Source organism: Theropithecus gelada, chromosome 14, assembly GCF_003255815.1.
Source record: "Theropithecus gelada isolate Dixy chromosome 14, Tgel_1.0, whole genome shotgun sequence".
In the NCBI taxonomy this organism is placed as follows: domain Eukaryota; kingdom Metazoa; phylum Chordata; class Mammalia; order Primates; family Cercopithecidae; genus Theropithecus; species Theropithecus gelada.
Genome location: NC_037682.1, coordinates 10,380,329 through 10,398,392, shown reverse-complemented (window position 1 = coordinate 10,398,392; position 18,064 = coordinate 10,380,329). Strand labels below are relative to the sequence as shown.

Sequence of the window (18,064 nt, the reverse complement as noted above, 5' to 3'; positions counted from 1 at the left end):
ACAGGCGCCCGCCACCTCGCCCGGCTAGTTTTTTGTATTTTTTAGTAGAGACGGGGTTTCACCGTGTTAGCCAGGATGGTCTCGATCTCCTGACCTCGTGATCCGCCCGTCTCGGCCTCCCAAAGTGCTGGGATTACAGGCTTGAGCCACCGCGCCCGGCCAAGATTTTTTTTTTGAGATAGAGTCTTCTTCTGTCACCCAGGCTGGAGTGCAATGTCACGATCTCGGCTCACTGCAACCTTTGCCCGCTGGGTTCAAGCCATTCTTCTGCCTCAGCCTTCCAAGCAGCTGCGATTACAGGCATGCACCATGATACCTGGCCTAATTATTTTTGTATTTTTAGTAGAGACAGGGTTTCACCATGTTGGCCAGGCTGGTCTCAAACTCCTGACCTCGTGATCTGCCCGCCTCAGCCTCCCAAAGTGCTGGGATTACAAGCATGAGCCACCAGGTTCAGACTCTATAAGGATTTTTTATTTTTTTATTTTTTGAGATGAAGTCTTACTCTGTTGCCAGGCTGGAGTGCAGTGGCACGATCTTGGCTCACTACAACCTCCACCTCCCAGGTTCAAGCGATTCTCTTGCCTCAGCCTCCTGAGTAGCTGGGCCTACAGGTGCGTGCCACCATGCCCAGCTAATTTTTGTATTCTATAAGGATTTTGAGTTGCATTTGAAGTTCTCTTGTGCGCCCTGCCTGGCCTTCATTTCCTCCAAGCTGTTTTATTCTTGTTTTCTTGGTCTCTATGGTTCATTCTTGAAGCTTCCCTTAAATGTGGGTAGTCCATGCCTGTCTATTCATATTTAAAAGTGAAGCTCTAAGAAACTAATTGGAGGCCCGGCGCGGTGGCTCAAGCCTGTAATCCCAGCACTTTGGGAGGCTGAGACGGGCGGATCACGAGGTCAGGAGATCGAGACCATCCTGGCTAACACCGTGAAACCCCGTCTCTACTAAAAAATACAAAAAACTAGTTGGGCGAGGTGGCGGGTGCCTGTAGTCCCAGCTACTCGGGAGGCTGAGGCAGGAGAATGGCGTGAACCCGGGAGACGGAGCTTGCAGTGAGCTGAGATCCGGCCACTGCACTCCAGCCTGGGCGACAGAGCGAGACTCCGTCTCAAAAAAAACAAAAAACAAAAAACAAAAGAAAAAGAAAGAAAGAAACTAATTGGAGACCTGAGTGTGTGAGTAGGGCTTGGCATCTTGGTGGCCCCCTGGAGGCGATGGGACTGGGCTGCCATTCTTTGTCGGGTATTTCTCTGGTGGCTCAGCCTCTCAGTGGCAACCCCACTGATCTTTCAAGTGGAGATAGAAGGCTCCCTGCCAATGTCTTGGGTGACAAGTGGGAAAAGGTGTGGGTGTCTCACTCATCTGAATGCCAGCTTTCTTTAAATTTGTGTTTTTGCCAGGCACGGTGGCTCACACCTGTAATCCCAGCACTTTGGGAGGCCAAGGCAGGTGGATTACCTGAGGTTGGGAATTCGAGACTAGCCTGACCAACATGGAGAAACCCTGTCTCTACTAAAAATACAAAATTAGCTGGGTATGGAGGCGCATGCCTGTAATCCCAGCTACTCGGGAGGCTGAGGCAGGAGAATCGCCTGAACCCGAGAGGCAGAAGTTCTGGTGAGCCAAGATCATGCCATTGTACTCCAGCCTGGGCAACGAGCAAAACTCCCATCTAAAAAAAAAAAAAAAAAAAAAGGTCTGTTTTCAGCCTAGTGCAACCCCCACCCCATCCAGCTGTGTCTGGGGTACCAAATGCAAGGATGCATCTGGTTCAGCATCTCCAGAGAGGGGGCCCCAGCTTCTGCCAGGTGCCTGCTTGCCATCACTTGGCTGCACGGAGCTGGGGAGGGGCCTGCTTTTTTTCATGGACTTTGTCCAGTCCTCTCTTCAGCTCGCCCTTGCATCTCACTCACAGGATCTGCATCAGAGTCTGCCAGGGGTCCGCCATGCAAACTGGATGCCTCTGTTCAGATCTCTGTTCTTTTTGTTGCTTGCTTTCTGCCTATTTTCAAGTCTCATTAGTGGATTTACCAGACAGGAGAGCGAAAAGGCGTGAGGCTCCAGCTCTCTCTGCATAACCCAGTTCCCATCTACAGTTTGCTCTCCATCTTTCAAATTGTTTTCTTTTTCTTTCTTTTGGAGACAAGGTCTCACTCTATCCCCCAAACTGGAGTGCAATGGTGCAATCACAGCTCACTGCAGCCTCAACCTCCTGGGCTCAGGTGATTCTCCCACCTCAACCTCCTGAGTACCTAGGACTACAGGCGCGCACCACCTCACGTGGCTAATTTTTTGTATTTTTAGTAGAGAAAGGGTTTCACCATGTTGCCCAAGCTGGTCTGAAACTCCTGGGCTCAAGCTATCCGCCTGCCTTGGCTTCCCAAAGTGCTGGGATTACCGGCGAGAGCCACCGCCCTGGCCTCTCCTTTGTCCTTTTGGGTTTGCCTTCCTAAACCTTTGCTATCAATTCTGGGTGGGATTTAGCGAGAACGTTGGTCTTCTGTGGGTAACTGGGATCCCCTCTTGGAGTCTCTGCCCTCCCTGTCCCTTTTCTCTGGAATCCTCTTCCTTCACTCTTCCCTTGAGTGGCCCATTGTCATCCTTCCTGTCTCTACTCAGCTTGTTACCTCCTCAGGGAAGCCTTCCCTGACTGCTTCCGCATGTTCCATTCGCTCATCTCCACTGAACTTGAGCTTCCCTGTGGAAACTGTTTCCTTGATAGTGTTTATTGCAGCCTTGAATTACTTGACTTATTGACTGGTTTACTCGGTCTCCCCTGCACCCAGGGCAGCATGCCAGCACACAGTAAACATCTGCACAACCGAGCCCAGATTTAGATGTGCAGGCCTGGGGGGCTGGCAGCAGGGGGCTGGCAGGCTGTAAGGGTGGGGTTGAGGTCTGCAGCCCATGTCCAGCCACTGAATGAATCTGCCTCAGCAAGGAGGGCAGGGCAGAAGGCCAAGGCTGGCAGGGGCTGAGTGGAGGGCGTCCAGGGCAGCTGGCACCTGACCAGCCCAGCCTCCCCTCCCACCACTCCAGACAGACCCCGTGCGGCTGACGCAGCTGTATGAGCAGGCCCGGTGGGACCTGCTACTGGAGGAGATTGACTGCACTGAGGAGGAGATGATGGTGTTTGCTGCCCTGCAGGTACCAGGCGGGCCTGGGGGCCCCAGGGCAGCTGGGAGGTGGGCCAGTCCCAGGGCAGGAAGGGCCTTCCTGAGTTGGGGCTACCTCCAGGGAAGGTAACCTGGGACCAGGTTGCTGGACTCAGCCCTCCCTGGCTTCATGACCACCTAGTACCACATCAACAAGCTATCCCAGAGCGGGGAGGTGGGGGAGCCGGCTGGCACAGACCCAGGGCTGGACGACCTGGATGCGGCCCTGAGCAATCTGGAGGTGAAGCTGGAGGGGTCGGCACCCACGGATGTGCTGGTGAGGAGGGGCTCAGGGAAGGGCTGGGCAGGGACAAGTGTGAGGCACCGGGTGCCCCTCTGACTCTGGTCCTCCCACAGGACAGCCTCACCACTATCCCAGAGCTCAAGGACTATCTCCGAATCTTCCGGTGAGCTGGGGGCCAGAGTAGGCAGCCCTGCTGGAGGGGTTGGTCTGCGTATGGAGGGAGGGGGCGAGGCGGCCTTTCACAAACTCCCACACCCCATGAAGGCCCCGGAAGCTGACCCTGAAGGGCTACCGCCAGCACTGGGTGGTGTTCAAGGAGACTACACTGTCCTACTACAAGAGCCAGGATGAGGCCCCTGGGGACCCCATTCAGCAGCTCAACCTCAAGGGTGAGTGCACAGGGCCAGGGGCTGGTGGGGTTCACCTGTCGCTCTCACTGGCCGTTTCCTCCTGGAGATGGGGGAAGATGCTCTCTGTTCTGAGGTGACGGTGTGGGGCTAGCATGCACTTGAGGACCTCAGGCGGCTCTTCCCCTTCCAACCTCCTAGACCACCGCTTCTCTCCCTCCAGGCTGTGAGGTGGTCCCCGATGTTAACGTCTCCGGCCAGAAGTTCTGCATTAAACTCCTAGTGCCCTCCCCTGAGGGCATGAGTGAGATCTACCTGCGGTGCCAGGATGTGAGTGAGGGCCGGGCAGGGGCCAGAGCTGGGCAGGAGCTGGGGCAGGGGCAGGGGCTAAGGAGCATCAAGCTTGGCTAGCACTGTCCCCCTCACCCCTCTCGCCCAGGAGCAGCAGTATGCCCGCTGGATGGCTGGCTGCCGCTTGGCCTCCAAAGGCCGCACCATGGCTGACAGCAGCTACGCCAGTGAGGTGCAGGCCATCCTGGCCTTCCTCAGCCTGCAGCGCACAGGTGGCGGGGGCCCCGGCAACCACCCCCAGGGCCCTGATGCCTCTGCTGAAGGCCTCAACCCCTATGGCCTGGTTGCCCCCCGTTTCCAGCGAAAGTTCAAGGCCAAGCAGGTACCAGGAGGAGTCAGGGTGGGAATGAGCATAGTGTTTACCCGGAGACCCCTGACCCCTGGGTCTCCACAGAGCCTTCCTCAGGAAAGCTACGTGCTCACTGGGCTTCTCCCACTGCGTCCCTGAGATTGCGCGGCTGGTACCCACCCTCTGGGAGGAGTCACGGTCCAGGTGCCCATGTTCACCTTGCAGCCTGGCACACTGCAAATGTGTACCTTGGTGGCCCGTGGGCACTGCCCCTTCCCAGGCTCACATGCTGTCACCCTGATGGGGAGGTGGGGGTTCCGTGACTTTGGAAGAGGGGAATAGTGCCTGGCAGCCCATCACCAGTATGCTCCCGCAGCTCACTCCACGGATCCTGGAAGCCCACCAGAATGTGGCCCAGTTGTCGCTGGCAGAGGCCCAGCTGCGCTTCATCCAGGCCTGGCAGTCCCTGCCTGACTTCGGCATCTCTTATGTCATGGTCAGGTATGGCCCCCAGCCCATCCCCCTGCCCAGCACCGTCTCTGCCCTTACCTGCCACCCGGCTGCTGTGTGCCCACATCCCAAGAGTGGGTTCTGGACAGGCACCCCGAAGACTCCCTTCCCTTGTAAGCAGGCCTTACTGAGGGCCCCATGTGTGCCCCTCATGCTGTCCCTCCACAACAAACATAAGAGACAAAGCTCATGCCAGGTGCTGGGGCTCATGTCTGTAATCTCAGCACTTTGGGAGGCCGAGATAGGAGGATCACTTGAGCCCAGGAGTTTGACACCAGCCTGGGCAACACAGAAAGTCCCGTCTCTACAAAGAATTGTAAAAAATTAGCTGGGCACGGTGGTGGTCACCTGTAGTCCCCGCTACTCGGGAGGCTGAGGTGGGAGGATCTCTTGAGCCTGGGAGGTCAAGACTGCAGTGAGCTGTGATCACACCACTGCACTCCAGCCTGGGTGACAAAGCGAGACTCTGTCTCAAAAATAAATACGCCAGGCCAGGCGCGGTGGCTCACACCTGTAATCTCAGCACTTTGGGAGGCCGAGGCGGGCGGATCATGAGGTCAGGAGCTTGAGACCAGCCTGGCCAACATAGTGAAACCCCATCTCTACTAAAAATACAAAAATTAGCCGGGTGTGGTGGCATGAACCTGTAGTCCCAGCTACTCAGGAGGCTGAGGCAGGAGAATCCCTTGAACCCAGGAGGCACAGGTTGCAGTGAACTGAGACTACACCACTGCACTCCACCTGGAGTGACAGAGCGAGACTCTGCCTCAAACAAACAAAACAAAACAAACAAATAAATAGGCGGGGCGTGGTGGCTCACGTCTGTAATACCTGCACTTTGGGAGGCCGAGGTGGTCAGATCATTTGAGGTCAGGAGTGTGAGACCAGCCTGACCAACATGGTGAAACCCTGTCTCTACTAAAAATACAAAAATTAGCCAGGTGTGGTGGCAGGCACCTGTAGTCCCAGCTACTTGGGAGGCTGAGGCAGGAGAATCTCTTGAACCCAGGATGCGGAGGTTGCAGTGAGCCAAGATCGTGCCACTGCACTCCAGCCTGGATGCGACAGAGTGAGACTCCATCTCAAGTAAGTAAGTAAGTAGATAAATAAATAAATAAATAAAAGAGCCAGTGCGGTGGCTCACCCCTGTAATCCCAGCACTTTGGGAGGCCAAGGCAGGCAGATCATGAGGTCAGGAGATCGAGACCAGCCTGACCAACATGGTGAAACTCCGTCTTAAACACAAAAATTAGCCAGGCGTGGTGGCGCGTACCTGTAATCCCATCTTCTAGGGAGGCTGAGACAGGAGAATCACTTGAACTAGGGAGACGGAGGGTGCAGCGAGCCGAGATTGCGCCACTGTACTCCAGCCTGGTGACAGAGCAAGACTCTGTCTCAAAAAAAAAAACAAAAAACAAAAAAAAACAAAAAAAACAAGAGACAAAGTTCAGGTCAGGAGAGCAGAAGAACCAGTTCTTGCCCCAGCTCTGTTGTGGACAGTTCACTGTCTGGGCCTGGGTTGGCCATAGCGGTGGATGCCATTATGGAGAGTGGACCCCTCTGATTAGTTGTTTCCCAAGACTGCAAAGAAGGGAGCGAGACAGCAGCTGATGAGGATGATACCAAAAACCAAAACCAGTTACCATTTAAAGGCATGGCCTGTTTGCCCGATGCTGCTAAATGCTGTTGTGGGGATTCTATCAATTAACCCCCATTTTCCAGATGAGAAACTTGAGGCCGAGGGAACCCACATGGCTTGCTCAGCGTCACAGAGCTGCAAGCTGCAGTTGGGAAGGGCTGGCTCTCCAGCGCGGCGCCACATTGTCTGGGCGGGCTTGGGCCATGCGGGGTGGAGCCCTGGCTGACTCTCTCTCACTGGGGGTCAGGTTCAAGGGCAGTAGGAAAGACGAGATCCTGGGCATCGCCAACAACCGACTGATCCGCATCGACTTGGCTGTGGGCGATGTGGTCAAGACCTGGCGTTTCAGCAACATGCGCCAGTGGAATGTCAACTGGGACATCCGGCAGGTGGGCCCAGACCCAGGGTATGGATGGGGGACAGGTGCCAGGCTGGAGCTGTATCCAGCCAGGGTGGGGCAGGGGCTGCTCCCATATCCCACCCCCATTTGCCTCTCTGACTCTCTGCCCTTCAGGTGGCCATCGAGTTTGATGAGCACATCAATGTGGCCTTCAGCTGCGTGTCTGCCAGCTGCCGAATTGTACACGAGTACATTGGGGGTTACATTTTCCTGTCGACGCGGGAGCGGGCCCGTGGGGAGGAGCTGGATGAAGACCTCTTCCTGCAGCTCACCGGGGGCCACGAGGCCTTCTGAGGGCTGTCTGACTGCCCCTGCCCTGCTCACCACCTGTCACGGCAACTCCCAAGCCCACACCCACAGGGGCTCACTGCCCCACACCCGCTCCAGGCAGGCACCCAGCTGGGCATTTCACCTGCGGTCACTGACTTTGTGCAGGCCAAGGACCTGGCAGGGCCAGACGCTGTCATCACCCAGGCCAGGGATGGGGGTGGGGGTCCCTGAGCTCCTGCGGTACCCCCTTCCCTTGTCCGGGTGGCTAAGGCTGATACCCCTGAGCTATCTGCAGTCCCCTAGCACACAAGGAAGACCGGATGTAGCTACAGGATGATGAAACATGGTCTCAAATTGCAGTTTCTTTCTTGTTACTTTTTAAAATTTCTTTTTTATAAATTAATATTTTATTGTTGGATCCTTCTCCTTTCTCTGGAGCAGTGCTTGGGGCCACTCCGACACTCTGTCTCTTCATCACCAGCCAAGGAAAGGGGCTTTCCTGATAGAGACAAGAGTTCGTTAAAGGGAGATCTAAGTCAGTCTGGGGTTGGAAGCTAGGAGAGAGGTGAGGGCAGAAGGACACAGACTTCAGGCACAAGGGATAGGGGCTGGGGTGGTGGCTCTCACGGGTAGGGCGTAGCTGCAGGGCCTCCTTGAAGTACTTGGGAAGCAGGAAGCCATCAGTATTCCCTGGAGTCAGAACCACCCCATTGGCAGAGCGGAAGAAGGATATTCCATCTGCTGACAGAGCCAGAGATGTGACTCATGCCCTCCCTGAAGGCAAGGCCAGCCCCTGCTTTGTCCAGACTCACCTGCCAGAGCCAGGGGTCCATCAATGAACACAGCTATTTCACAATGGGGCCGCATGCCTGCAGAGACAGCTGAAGCTGGGGACTGGGCACCTAGAGGGCAGTCAGCAACCTGGGTAGACTGGGGTCCTGGGCTGGGATTGCAGGGTTGCTGCTCCATGCCAGGCATGGGGTGGCCTCAGACAAGTGTTGCAACCTTTGGAGGGGACCTGGGAGGACAGAGTGGGTGGGAGTAGCTAGGTGAGAGGGAAGAGCACTGACCACTGATGACACTGGGGTCTCCAGGCAGTCCTGGGGCCAGGTGGATGTGTGTCCTTCCCCCGCAGGACAGGCCCTTGAGTAGGATGGATGGCCAGTGCTTCCAGAATGTACCATGGACTAGCATCGGGGGCAGGGCCTGTGGCGTCTCCAGGGGCATCAACTCCAACTCAGGTACCTGGTTGAACAGGCAGCAGTGAGACCCCCTTCGCAGGCAGGGGTCCCTCCCATCTGGCTCTCGTGCTTGTCCCCTCACCCCGACCTGCAGGGAATGGCCCTGGTTGGCTCGGATGAGAAGGCCAGTGCTGGGATCCCCCTGCTGCAGGGCGAACCGCTGCTTCCTATTGGTGTCCACCACACGCTGCACATCTTCAGCAGAGAAGCTGTGGAACTGGGGCAACTGCAGGAGGGCGCCCAGGGGCACGAAGCCATCTGTGGGCAGGCAGGGTGCTCAGGAGCCAATCTTGCACTGGACTGGGCCAGGGTTAACAGGGAGCTACAGGCAACTGAAACAAAGTCTGGGCTTGGAGATCGCTTGGGCATCCTCTGTAGGACCTTTTGAGTCTCCCCTTTCTGGGTCCCAGTTTTTTCAACTTACATAAAAAGAGGATCTGCCTCACAGAGGGGCAGGGAGGTGAGTGCTCAGCATAGAGCTGGCCTGGAGTGCACTCACAACACCAGCTGCCCCATACCCTCCGGGGTACACCCTCGGGGTAAGTGCTGATCTGGCTGCTTGGCTGGAGGGGGCAGTCACCAGGCCTGGCCCAGACAAGAACTCTCCTCAGTCTGCTGTGGACATGACAGGGCCTCTAGGCCTTGCTCTCCTCTGCGCATGGGGAAGAAGTGCGCTCTGTGCCTTCCTCAGGGAGCAGTGGAGGCAGCCATGGGGGAGGAGTCCCAGACAGGCTCACGTTTCTCTCTGGGCTCAAATCCCAGCCTCTAAGGCCCCTACTTACCAGCTCCCATGGGAAGCCCCAGCTTCAAGGCCCCATGGCGCAGGGCATAGGACAGAGCCTTGGACAGCTGCACGTCTCGGTCCTGAAAGAACCCAGCAGTGGCCCCTGGTCTCCATGGTGACCCTGCCCTGCTGCCCATCCTGAACCCTCAATGACCCACTGCAGAGAGAGCCCAGAGAGAAAGGAGTGCCAGTGGTCTCCAGGAATAGTAGGACCCTTCAACTCCTCCCCCCAGCAACTCCCAGGGAGCCTGGACTGGTGGGAGGGGGTGGGGAGGAGGCGCGCACCTGTTCCCGGGGTCTGGGGGCCCTTCTACCCCTGGACCCTGCTGCTTCCTGCCTTCCTCCTCCAGAGGAGTTCATGGCCAAGATCTGTGGGGAGCAGTGACGAGGGGGGACTGCTTTAAGGCCCCTCCCACGTCCCCACCCCTCCCAGAAAGTCACAAAGCCTCAGGAAGTGAGCGCTGGGTGGGAGTATAAGGCTCATTAAGTTCACCACCTCCATGCTCTGCTGCAGAGAGGGAAACTAAGGCCCAGCAGGCCAGACTTGCCCAAGGTCACACCGTCAGCCACGAGCGCAGGGAGGCCGAGTCCCACACTCCAGATCACTGGTGCCCCCCGCAAGGTGGTCTGGGAGGCGGGGCCGACGTGCAGACTGATGGGGCGGAAGCGTCCGGGCTGCGGGTACAAACCTCCACGCTCCTTGACCCCGGCGGGGCGGGCGGCGGGCCCGCCAATGAAAAGCCGCGGGGGAAGGGGGCGGGCACTTCCGCTTCGGGGAAGGGGCGGAGCCTGCGTGAACTGGAGGCCGGGGAGCGCCGGCTGGAGGCTGGAGCTTCCGGGCCCTGGAAAGGGGTCCCCACGCGTCCCGAGTCGGAGGCAGACCCCTGGGTTTGAGGGGAATGGGCATTTGGGGGCGCCGGAACCCAAGACCTCTGGATGGTAGGGGTGCCCGGGCGTCCCGGACACCCTGCGGGACTCGGGGCTCCTGCGGGGAAGAAGGGGCGCTTTACTGCCCAGGGAGTGGTCAGGCGGGTGGAGAAGGGCTGCGGGTACCCTCAGGAGGTCTGCAACAGACGGGGCCAGCTGCGCAGCCCAGGAGTGGTAGTGGCCCCCCTGGGTGACAGGCCTGGCTCTATCCTCCCCCAGAGCTGCCCCGTCCAGATCATGGATCCTGAGGTGACCCTGCTGCTGCAGTGCCCTGGCGGGGGCCTGCCCCGGGAGCAAGTACAGGCCGAGCTGAGCCCCGCCCACGACCGACGCCCACTGCCAGGTGGGGACGAGGCCATCACTGCCATCTGGGAGACCCGGCTAAAGGCCCAACCCTGGCTCTTCAACGCCCCCAAGTTCCGCCTGCACTCAGCCACCCTGGCGCCCATTGGCTCTCGGGGGCCACAGCTGCTTCTGCGCCTGGGCCTTACTTCCTACCGAGACTTCCTGGGCACCAACTGGTCCAGCTCAGCTGTCTGGCTGCGACAGCAGGGGGCCACCAACTGGGGTGACACGCAGGCCTATCTGGCGGACCCACTGGGGGTGGGCGCTGCACTAGCCACGGCCGATGACTTCCTTGTCTTCCTGCGCCGCTCCCGGCAGGTGGCTGAGGCCCCTGGGCTGGTGGATGTGCCTGGTGGGCACCCTGAGCCTCAGGTGAGATGCCAGGCTGGGCACAAAGACCCAGACGGCTCAAGGGAGCTGCAGCTCTCCACCCTCCCAATCCTCCCAGCTTTGGTTTCCTCATTCCTTAAAGGGAAAATTGGCCTGGTGTTTCTCTGAAAGTTTGCTCAGGGCAGTCCAGCTGCCTCCCCACTGACCCCTGCCCCAGTCCTGTGAGAAACTAGAAAACACAGGGGAGAAAGACTGGGCACAGGAAGAAGATGCCCTACCCCACCCCTGCCCCCTGTGTATCCCTTTTGAAGCTGGACCGCTGGTTGTCTGCCAGGAAAAGGACACCAGACGCAGGATCACTAAGTCTCTTACACTGTGCCACATCAGGCCCTTAGGGCCAGCAGGTATAGGCTTGCTGGTCCTGAGATGGGGCAGGGGGAAGAGGTGGGGAGCAGGAGCTGAGCCTGACCTCTCACAGGCCCTGTGCCCTGGTGACAGCCCCCAGCACCAGGACCTCGCGGGGGAGCTGGTGGTACGTGAGCTCTTTTCCAGTGTCCTTCAGGAGATCTGTGATGAGGTGAGTGAGGGTGACCTGGACAGGGTGGTAGACATAAAGGGAGGGGTTAGGACTTGCCAGAATTCTACAGATCTGGGCTGGCGGGAGGCCTGCAGGCATCTGGCCAGCAATGATAGAAGAAATTGGCTTTGCAGCTAGGCATACTAGGAGTGGAATTCTAGCCCGCAGTACTCTCTGCCTTGGATTCTTCTTCTTTTCTTTTCTATTTTTTAGACAGAGTCTCGCTCTGTCGCCCAGGCTGGAGTGCAGTGGCGCGATCTCAGCTCACTGCAAGTTCCGCCTCCCAGGTTCACACCATTCTCTTGCCTCAACCTCCTGAGTAGCTGGGACTACAGGTGCCCGCCACCATGCCTGGCTAATTTTTTTGTATTTTTAGTAGAGACGGGGTTTCACCATGTTAGCCAGGATGGTCTCGATCTCCTGACCTCGTGATCTGCCTGCCTCAACCTCCGAAAGTGCTGGGATTACAGATGTGAGCCACTGTGCCCAGCGGATTCCTCTTCTTTTGTTTTCTTTTTTCTTTTTGAGACAGAGTCTTGCTCTGTTGCCCAGGCTGAGTGCAGTGGTGCCATATCGGCTCACTGCAAACTTTGCCTCCTGGGTTCAAGTGATTATCATGCCTTGCCCAGCCAAGGATTCTTCTTTTCAATGGAAACAATGATAAATATCTTACCTACTCCCCAAGTTTGTTGAAAAAGGAGTAAGTGTGGCAGGGCGTGGTGGCTCACACCTGTAATCCCAGCGCTTTGGGAGGCCGAGGCCAGTGGATCATCTGAGGTCAGGAGTTCGAGACCAGCCTGGCCAACATGGCAAAACCCTGTCTCTACTAAAAATACAAAAATTAGCTGGGCATGGTGGCGTGCACCTGTAATCCCAGCTACTCAGGAGGCTGAGGCAGGAGAATCACTTTTAACCTGGGAGGCAGAGGTTGCAGTGAGCTGAGACGGCGCCACTGTACTCCAGCCTGGACGACAGAGCGAGACTCCATCTCAAAAAAAAAAAACGGAAAAAGGAGTAAGTGGGAGTCCCAGTCACTAAATTGACTTCACTTGGGTGACCTTGGGCAACGTGTTCAATCTCTCTGGTTTTGGTGTACCTGTAAAACAAACATGCCCATCATCTGATATTCTGTGATGCCAGGCCCTTGATCTACAGGCTGTAAAGTGCTGTACACAGGCAACAGGCTGTTTTTCATTGAGAGGGGCAGGGATGTGGGCAGTGGCATTGATAGGGGGGACCTCCCCCTACCCCACCCTCCACCGCAGGTGAACCTGCCGCTACTCACCCTGAGCCAGCCCCTGCTGTTGGGCATTGCCCGAAATGAGACCAGTGCTGGCCGAGCCAGTGCCGAGTTCTATGTTCAGTGAGTGGGCTCGGGTACATGATCCTGGGTCTTGGGGAGGTGGGTGGTGAGGAGTGGGCTGAGGCAGCTGTGGCTCCACAGGGACCCCGCAGGGGCTGGTCACCCACTAAGCCACCCTGTGTTCTTGTCCAGGTGCAGCCTGACTTCTGAGCAGGTGAGAAAGCACTACCTGAGTGGGGGACCCGAGGCCCACGAGTCTACAGGAATCATCTTTGTGGAGACACAGGTGCAGAGTGACAAACCATCTTGCTTGGAGGCCAGGGCTGGGGCCTGCAGAGGCCTGGCAATGCATTATCTCGTAGGGGAGGTGTTGGCTGGGTCACAATTCCCTCCAGAGGCACAAGATTTGCCCTTAGTGCAAGGGAAAGGTCCAGGGACCTGTTCAGCCCCTTAACATGCTTCCCTAAGGACAGTGCAGAGGTCTCTGAGGCTCAGGAATTCTGGGCACAGCCCTGGCAGGAGATGTGGCAAGCTTGAATGCCTGGGTCTTGTTGTCTCCCCACAGAACGTGCGGAGATTGCAGGAGACGGAGATGTGGGCTGAACTCTGCCCCTCGGCCAAAGGCGCCATCATCCTCTACAACCGGGTTCAGGGAAGTCCCACCAGAGCAGCCCTAGGGTCCCCAGCCCTACTCCCACCGCTCTGAAGATAATAAAGGACTTTATTCTTGGATTCCGTTGGCATCTGCTATTTCTGTGACAGAGAGGAACAGTGGGCCCTGAGTGCGTAAGGCAGGACAAGTGACCTGAGGAAAAAAAAAAAAAAAAACCCGCCCAGCCTCAGTGTCCTTCTCTACAAGCAGAGGATAAGAGCTATGGCTCCCTTGACTGCCTCCTGAGAGGCTCCGGGGCCGAAGCAGCTCCGTAAGATATGCCTCGCTGCAGAGGGGAGCAACAGAGGAACGGAGAGACGGTGGCCGGGCCGAAAGCGTCACAAAGCCTCAGAGAGCGGGCTCTGTCCCGCCCGGTCCCCGGGTGGGCGCCCGCGCCTGTCCGGAGAGTCCACAGGCTGGAGGACCGTAGGCACCAGAGGCCAATAGACATGTAGGGGCGGGGGCCCCACCGATTTTTTTTTCCCGCCTGGTGGACGTGGTCTTCGCATCCACGCCAATGAGAGTGCGAGGGCGGGGCCTGAATAGACGCAGGAAATGGCGACGGCCGCGGGTCATTGAGCAGCGGGGGCGGGGCCTGGTTGTGGCCCCTCCTTCGCCCGTCCACAAGCTCCCTGGGTGGGAACGGGGTCTCGGGGTACCTGGCTAGTTGGCCAGACCCCGAAGCCAGCGCTGGGAAGGGCTGCGGATGCCCGGGTGAAAGAAAGGGGCAGGTCCAAGAATACGCAGGTCTGGTCCTGGGCAAGAACTGCCCCCTCCCGGGGCCTGCTTCAGTCTTCCTTCGCAGAACACCGGGCTGGGCCCCTTCTCTCTGCCCCCGGGTACTTGAAGTCTAGCCCCCATCCTGGTACCAGTGCGCTCTTGGTAGCCTCCTTTCCCAGCTGTCCGCCCGCCGCCATGCCGCCCTTACTACCCCTGCGCCTGTGCCGGCTGTGGCCCCGCAGCCCTCCCTCCCGGCTCCTCGGAGCGGCCGCCGGGCAGCGGTGAGTTGGGCGCCGGGGGCCGGCCCGGTTGTTCAATGGGTTTCTGTTTGCCCTATGTGCTGAGATAGTTGTGGTCTCTACTCCGTGTCAGGAGGCTCCCAGGTTTGTCTCAGGTAACCCTCGCCTTCCCTGCTGAGGATCAGAGATAGAGAAGACCCCCAAGGTCATACACCGATTTAAGCAGCAGAGGAGGAGTTTGAGTCCAGGTTAAACCCAACGCTCTTACCACAGCTCTAGTGGTTTTCAAGCATCACTGTGCATAACCCTCTGTGGGAGGTGGGAGATGGGGAGGTGTTGGGTACAAAAATCCAGATTCCTCGGCTCTGCTCTAGAGATTCTGAACTGGAGGAATCAATTAGGTGGGGCTCAGGAATCAGTTTTTTCTTTCTTTTTCTTTTATCTTTTTTTTGGAGACGGAGTTTCGCTCTTGTTGCCCAGGCTGGAGTGCAAATGGCACAATCTCTGCTGGGCACAACCTCGGCTCACTGCAACCTCTGCCTCCCGGGTTCAAGCGATTCTCCTGCCTCAGCCTCCCCAGTAGCTGGGATTACGGGCATACGCCACCACAGCCAGCTAATTTTGTATTTTTAGGAGAGACAGGGTTTCTCCATGTTAGTCAGGCTGGTCTTGAACTCCTGACCTCAGGTGATCCGCCCTCCTCGGCCTCCCAAAGTGCTGGAATTACAGGCGTGAGCCACCGCACCTGGCCAGGAATCAGTATTTTCCAACAAGTTTTTGGACTCCACTTTGAGAAATCCTGACCTGCACTATGCCTGAAACACTCCAAAGGGAGACAGATTTGTCCTGGGACCTGTTTCAGCCCTCTCAGCTCCTGGTGGCTGAGTTGAAGGGTGTAGCCCAGGGAGGGGCTGGGAAGGGCAGGGCAGAGCTAGCTTCTGGGTTCCCTCAGCCCCTGCAGGTTTTCGACTCTGTCCACAGGTCCAGCCCCAGTAATTATTATGAACTGTTGGGGGTGCATCCTGGTGCCAGCACTGAGGAAGTTAAACGAGCTTTCTTCTCCAAGTCCAAAGAGGTACCGGTACCCCTAAGGTGGGGAGGGGGAGCAGGAACTCTGAGCCAGTGGGAGTGTGCTTCAAATTCCCAGGAGTAGACCTGCATCTCTGGCTGGTGCCACATTTTTTTCAGCCCTCATAGGGAGTGGCGGGTGCTCAAGGGTGGGGGAAAGGCTGTGGGCAGGAGCCAGGGGTCCTGTCTGATGGGCTGGGCTTCGTTTTCTTGACCTGCCTGCCTGCTCTTAAGAAACCTGGACCGGGGCATATGGTGAATGCAGGGGGCTGGCAGGTGGGGAGGGCTTGAACGCAGGAGGAGGCAGGAGTCCATGCTCTCTGGCCTTCTGAGGAGTGGGCAGGCCTGAGTGAGGGTCACTGACCAGGCAGGGCTCCTGGGTATGACTGGAGCCCTGGTGTGGGTGGATGTCATCAGCATGGGTCCTGGGGAGGGACAGGCAAAGGGAGATAAGGGGAGTCCTGCCCCACCCCAGCTGCACCCGGACCGGGACCCTGGGAACCCAAGCCTGCACAGCCGCTTTGTGGAGCTGAGTGAGGCATACCGTGTGCTCAGCCGTGAGCAGAGCCGCCGAAGGTATGATGCTCAGCTCCGCTCAGGTGGTCCCCCAAAGTCTCCACAAACCACAGCCCATGACAAGTCTGCCGGCCAAACACACAGGTACAGTAATCCCGCCCTCAACTTGCCCCACCCCCAGGTCTCTTGGGGAGGCTCATTTCCACAATGTCCCTTCCTCTGCCTCCCAGCAGCTCCTGGGCACCCCCCAACGCACAGTACTGGTCCCAGTTTCATAGCGTGAGGCCACAGGGGCCCCAGTCGAGGCAGCAGCAACACAAACAAAACAAGCAAGTGCTGGGGTACTGCCTCCTCCTCATGCTGGCGGGCATGGGCCTGCACTACATTGCCTTCAGGTGATGCCTGTTCTCCCTGGGGTGATGGGCAGAGGGCAGGAGGGTGGGCGAATTCCAGTGTGGTCAGCCAGTCCTCCACAGCACCTCGTGTCCCGTACTATTGTGTCTCTCAAGCTAAGAGTTGCTTGAAATCGGTCTCTGGAGCCTCTCCTTGCTTAGTAAAGACAGCGCTGCACTAAGAGCTAACACTGTCATTTACACTTTTTCATATTTCGAATATAAATCTTTCGTGCTGGCTGCCAGGAAGGGATTGAGCCAAACAAAATCAAGCACAAGCAGCAAATGCAGCACAGCTCATTCATTTGGCAGCAGGCATCTCCCCGCCACTCTCGCGTGCCACGAAGCTGATTCTCTTTTTTGTTTTCTTTTTTCTTTTTTTTTTTTTGAGGTGGAGTCTCACTCTGTCGCCCAGGCTGGAGTACAGTGGCGCGATCTTGGCTCATTGCAACCTCACCTTTGCCTCCTGGGTTCAAGCAATTCTTCTGTTTCTGTCTCAGCCTCCCAAGTAGCTGGGACTACAGGCGTCCACCACCACGCCTGGCTAATTGTTTTGTATTTTTAGTAGAGATGGTGCTTCACCATACTGGCCAGGCTGGTCTCAAACTCCTGACCTCATATGATCCATGCGCCTCGACCTCCCAAAGTAGAGGGATTACTGGCGTGAGCCACTGCGCCTAGCCACGAAGCCGATTTTCTATAGCAAATACCTAAAGGCCAGTGCCCACTGCTAGCAGCCTGCCTAGTTCAGTGATGGAGTTAGATGCATACCCTTTCTAGTCTTCTGGGAGGAGCACCCCCATGTCCACAGCTGCTGTAACACCTCGAAGTGGCCAGGGACTTCAGATGCCATTGGACCCTAGACAAGCCAGGGCCACTCTGAGCCCTCCCTACCTATCACAGGCAGGGTTAGGCTGAGGTCCCTAACACTGTGTGGGTTAAAAAGCTGTGAGGCCCCTAGAGTGGGGTGGAAGGGGGCAGGACTTCAGGGACAACAGGAATTCGAGTCCCAGGGTTAATTGTGACACATTGCAGGAAGGTGAAGCAGATGCACCTTAACTTCATGGATGAAAAGGATCGGATCATCACAGCCATGTACAATGAAGCGCGGGAGCGGGCGCGGGCCAGGTCTGTCCCTGCTCTATTCTGCCCCCTGCTCCCTGTCCGGGCACCACACTTCGGGATCCCCATCCCAACCACCCAGGTGCCCTCTCCTCCAGGGCCAACAGAGCCAGCCTTCAGCAGGAGCGACAACAGCAAAGGCAGCAGCAGCCGCCACCACCAGAGCCAACCCAAGTCCCCGAGATCGTGCCCCCGGGCGCCGGCCCCTGAGGGGCTCACCTGGATAGGGCCTGCAGTGCGTTCCCGCCTTGCTTCCTTCCCTGGACTGCCCGCTTCCCAAAACGCGTGCAATAAAGTGATTCGCAGAGCTAGTGTGCGGCTCCCTCCTTCAGGCCCGGCGCCCCCTGCCCCGGCTTCGCCAAGGGGCAGCGCCCAGCCCTCTGGGTAGTGACTGCGGCGACCCGGGAGCCCGGCCCCCTGGGCGGTGCGTCCCCTTTCCCCTGCAGCGGCGGGAGGCGGGAGGGGGGTGTGTGGAGGAGGCGGGTCCCGCCGGCGGCCTCGCCCCCCCACCCCGCCGCCCCGCCCCCGCCCCACGGCCCGGTGGGGAGCGCGTGTCTGGGTCACATGAGCCGCCCGCCCGCCAGCCCGGGCCCGGCCCCCCGCCGCCCCCGCCGTCCCCGCCGCCGCCGCCGCCGCCCG

The 18,064-nt window shown here is 57.9% G+C and overlaps 4 protein-coding genes across 19 annotated transcripts in view; 3 read left to right on the top strand and 1 right to left on the bottom strand.

The window, feature by feature from the left end:
- The window catches only part of FERMT3 (fermitin family member 3), a 19,516-nt gene extending 11,885 nt beyond the window's left edge, over window positions 1–7,631 (top strand). Inside the window, exons 7-15 of the mRNA XM_025355186.1 lie at window positions 3,044–3,151; window positions 3,302–3,436; window positions 3,517–3,566; window positions 3,668–3,792; window positions 3,974–4,080; window positions 4,190–4,423; window positions 4,767–4,891; window positions 6,787–6,928; window positions 7,054–7,631. Of these exons, the coding sequence (XP_025210971.1) occupies window positions 3,044–3,151; window positions 3,302–3,436; window positions 3,517–3,566; window positions 3,668–3,792; window positions 3,974–4,080; window positions 4,190–4,423; window positions 4,767–4,891; window positions 6,787–6,928; window positions 7,054–7,233 (1,206 nt within the window). The 3' untranslated portion in view covers window positions 7,234–7,631. The remainder of the gene's footprint in view (window positions 1–3,043; window positions 3,152–3,301; window positions 3,437–3,516; window positions 3,567–3,667; window positions 3,793–3,973; window positions 4,081–4,189; window positions 4,424–4,766; window positions 4,892–6,786; window positions 6,929–7,053) is intronic.
- Window positions 7,537–9,999, bottom strand: TRPT1 (tRNA phosphotransferase 1). 6 transcript variants are annotated; one of them, XM_025355200.1, is made up of 8 exons: window positions 9,783–9,999; window positions 9,520–9,603; window positions 9,233–9,314; window positions 8,533–8,708; window positions 8,280–8,454; window positions 8,022–8,078; window positions 7,837–7,947; window positions 7,537–7,708 (listed from the first exon to the last, which is right to left on the bottom strand). In XM_025355200.1, exons 2-8 carry the CDS (start codon window positions 9,592–9,594, stop codon window positions 7,617–7,619), a joined length of 768 nt encoding a protein of 255 aa, XP_025210985.1. In that variant the 5' UTR covers window positions 9,595–9,603; window positions 9,783–9,999; the 3' UTR covers window positions 7,537–7,616. The 6 variants fall into 6 exon arrangements, with proteins under 6 accessions (XP_025210985.1, XP_025210986.1, XP_025210987.1 ...); XM_025355201.1 differs by having other exon boundaries at window positions 8,539–8,708; XM_025355202.1 differs by having other exon boundaries at window positions 8,539–8,708; window positions 9,795–9,999.
- Window positions 10,000–10,018: 19 nt separating this feature from the next.
- NUDT22 (nudix hydrolase 22) lies at window positions 10,019–13,448 on the top strand. Of its 10 annotated transcripts, XM_025355196.1 has the most exons (6): window positions 10,019–10,173; window positions 10,381–10,878; window positions 11,315–11,413; window positions 12,679–12,776; window positions 12,909–13,002; window positions 13,282–13,448. In XM_025355196.1, the coding sequence occupies exons 1-6, from the start codon at window positions 10,171–10,173 to the stop codon at window positions 13,420–13,422; spliced, it is 933 nt and encodes a 310-aa protein (XP_025210981.1). In that variant the 5' UTR covers window positions 10,019–10,170; the 3' UTR covers window positions 13,423–13,448. The 10 variants fall into 10 exon arrangements, 8 of the variants coding, with proteins under 8 accessions (XP_025210981.1, XP_025210984.1, XP_025210980.1 ...); XM_025355199.1 differs by lacking the exon at window positions 11,315–11,413; XM_025355195.1 differs by having other exon boundaries at window positions 10,020–10,173; window positions 12,909–13,442.
- A 301-nt stretch (window positions 13,449–13,749) lies between these two features.
- Window positions 13,750–17,732, top strand: DNAJC4 (DnaJ heat shock protein family (Hsp40) member C4). Of its 2 annotated transcripts, none has more exons than XM_025355206.1 (6): window positions 13,750–14,369; window positions 15,309–15,402; window positions 15,871–16,055; window positions 16,142–16,306; window positions 17,339–17,431; window positions 17,524–17,732. In XM_025355206.1, the coding sequence occupies exons 1-6, from the start codon at window positions 14,284–14,286 to the stop codon at window positions 17,633–17,635; spliced, it is 735 nt and encodes a 244-aa protein (XP_025210991.1). In that variant the 5' UTR covers window positions 13,750–14,283; the 3' UTR covers window positions 17,636–17,732. The 2 variants fall into 2 exon arrangements, with proteins under 2 accessions (XP_025210991.1, XP_025210992.1); XM_025355207.1 differs by having other exon boundaries at window positions 13,994–14,369; window positions 16,145–16,306.
- The last annotated feature ends 332 nt before the right edge of the window (window positions 17,733–18,064 follow it).

Bases quoted from the DNA above. Each gene is read 5' to 3' on its own strand.
- TRPT1 (XM_025355200.1), bottom strand. From the start codon at position 9,594: ATGAACTCCTCTGGAGGAGGAAGGCAGGAAGCAGCAGGGTCCAGGGGT. The intron at 8,709-9,232 runs GTAAGTAGGGGC...GCCTGCCCACAG, and splicing joins GGGGCTTCCCATGGGAGCTG to ATGGCTTCGTGCCCCTGGGC. The intron at 8,079-8,279 runs GTCAGTGCTCTT...CTGTCTCTGCAG, and splicing joins AGACCCCAGTGTCATCAGTG to GCATGCGGCCCCATTGTGAA.
- NUDT22 (XM_025355191.1), top strand. From the start codon at position 10,171: ATGGTAGGGGTGCCCGGGCGTCCCGGACACCCTGCGGGACTCGGGGCT. The intron at 10,879-11,314 runs GTGAGATGCCAG...GACCTCTCACAG, and splicing joins GTGGGCACCCTGAGCCTCAG to GCCCTGTGCCCTGGTGACAG. The intron at 12,777-12,908 runs GTGAGTGGGCTC...GTTCTTGTCCAG, and splicing joins AGTGCCGAGTTCTATGTTCA to GTGCAGCCTGACTTCTGAGC.
- DNAJC4 (XM_025355206.1), top strand. From the start codon at position 14,284: ATGCCGCCCTTACTACCCCTGCGCCTGTGCCGGCTGTGGCCCCGCAGC. The intron at 14,370-15,308 runs GTGAGTTGGGCG...CTCTGTCCACAG, and splicing joins GGAGCGGCCGCCGGGCAGCG to GTCCAGCCCCAGTAATTATT. The intron at 16,056-16,141 runs GTACAGTAATCC...TCTGCCTCCCAG, and splicing joins TCTGCCGGCCAAACACACAG to CAGCTCCTGGGCACCCCCCA.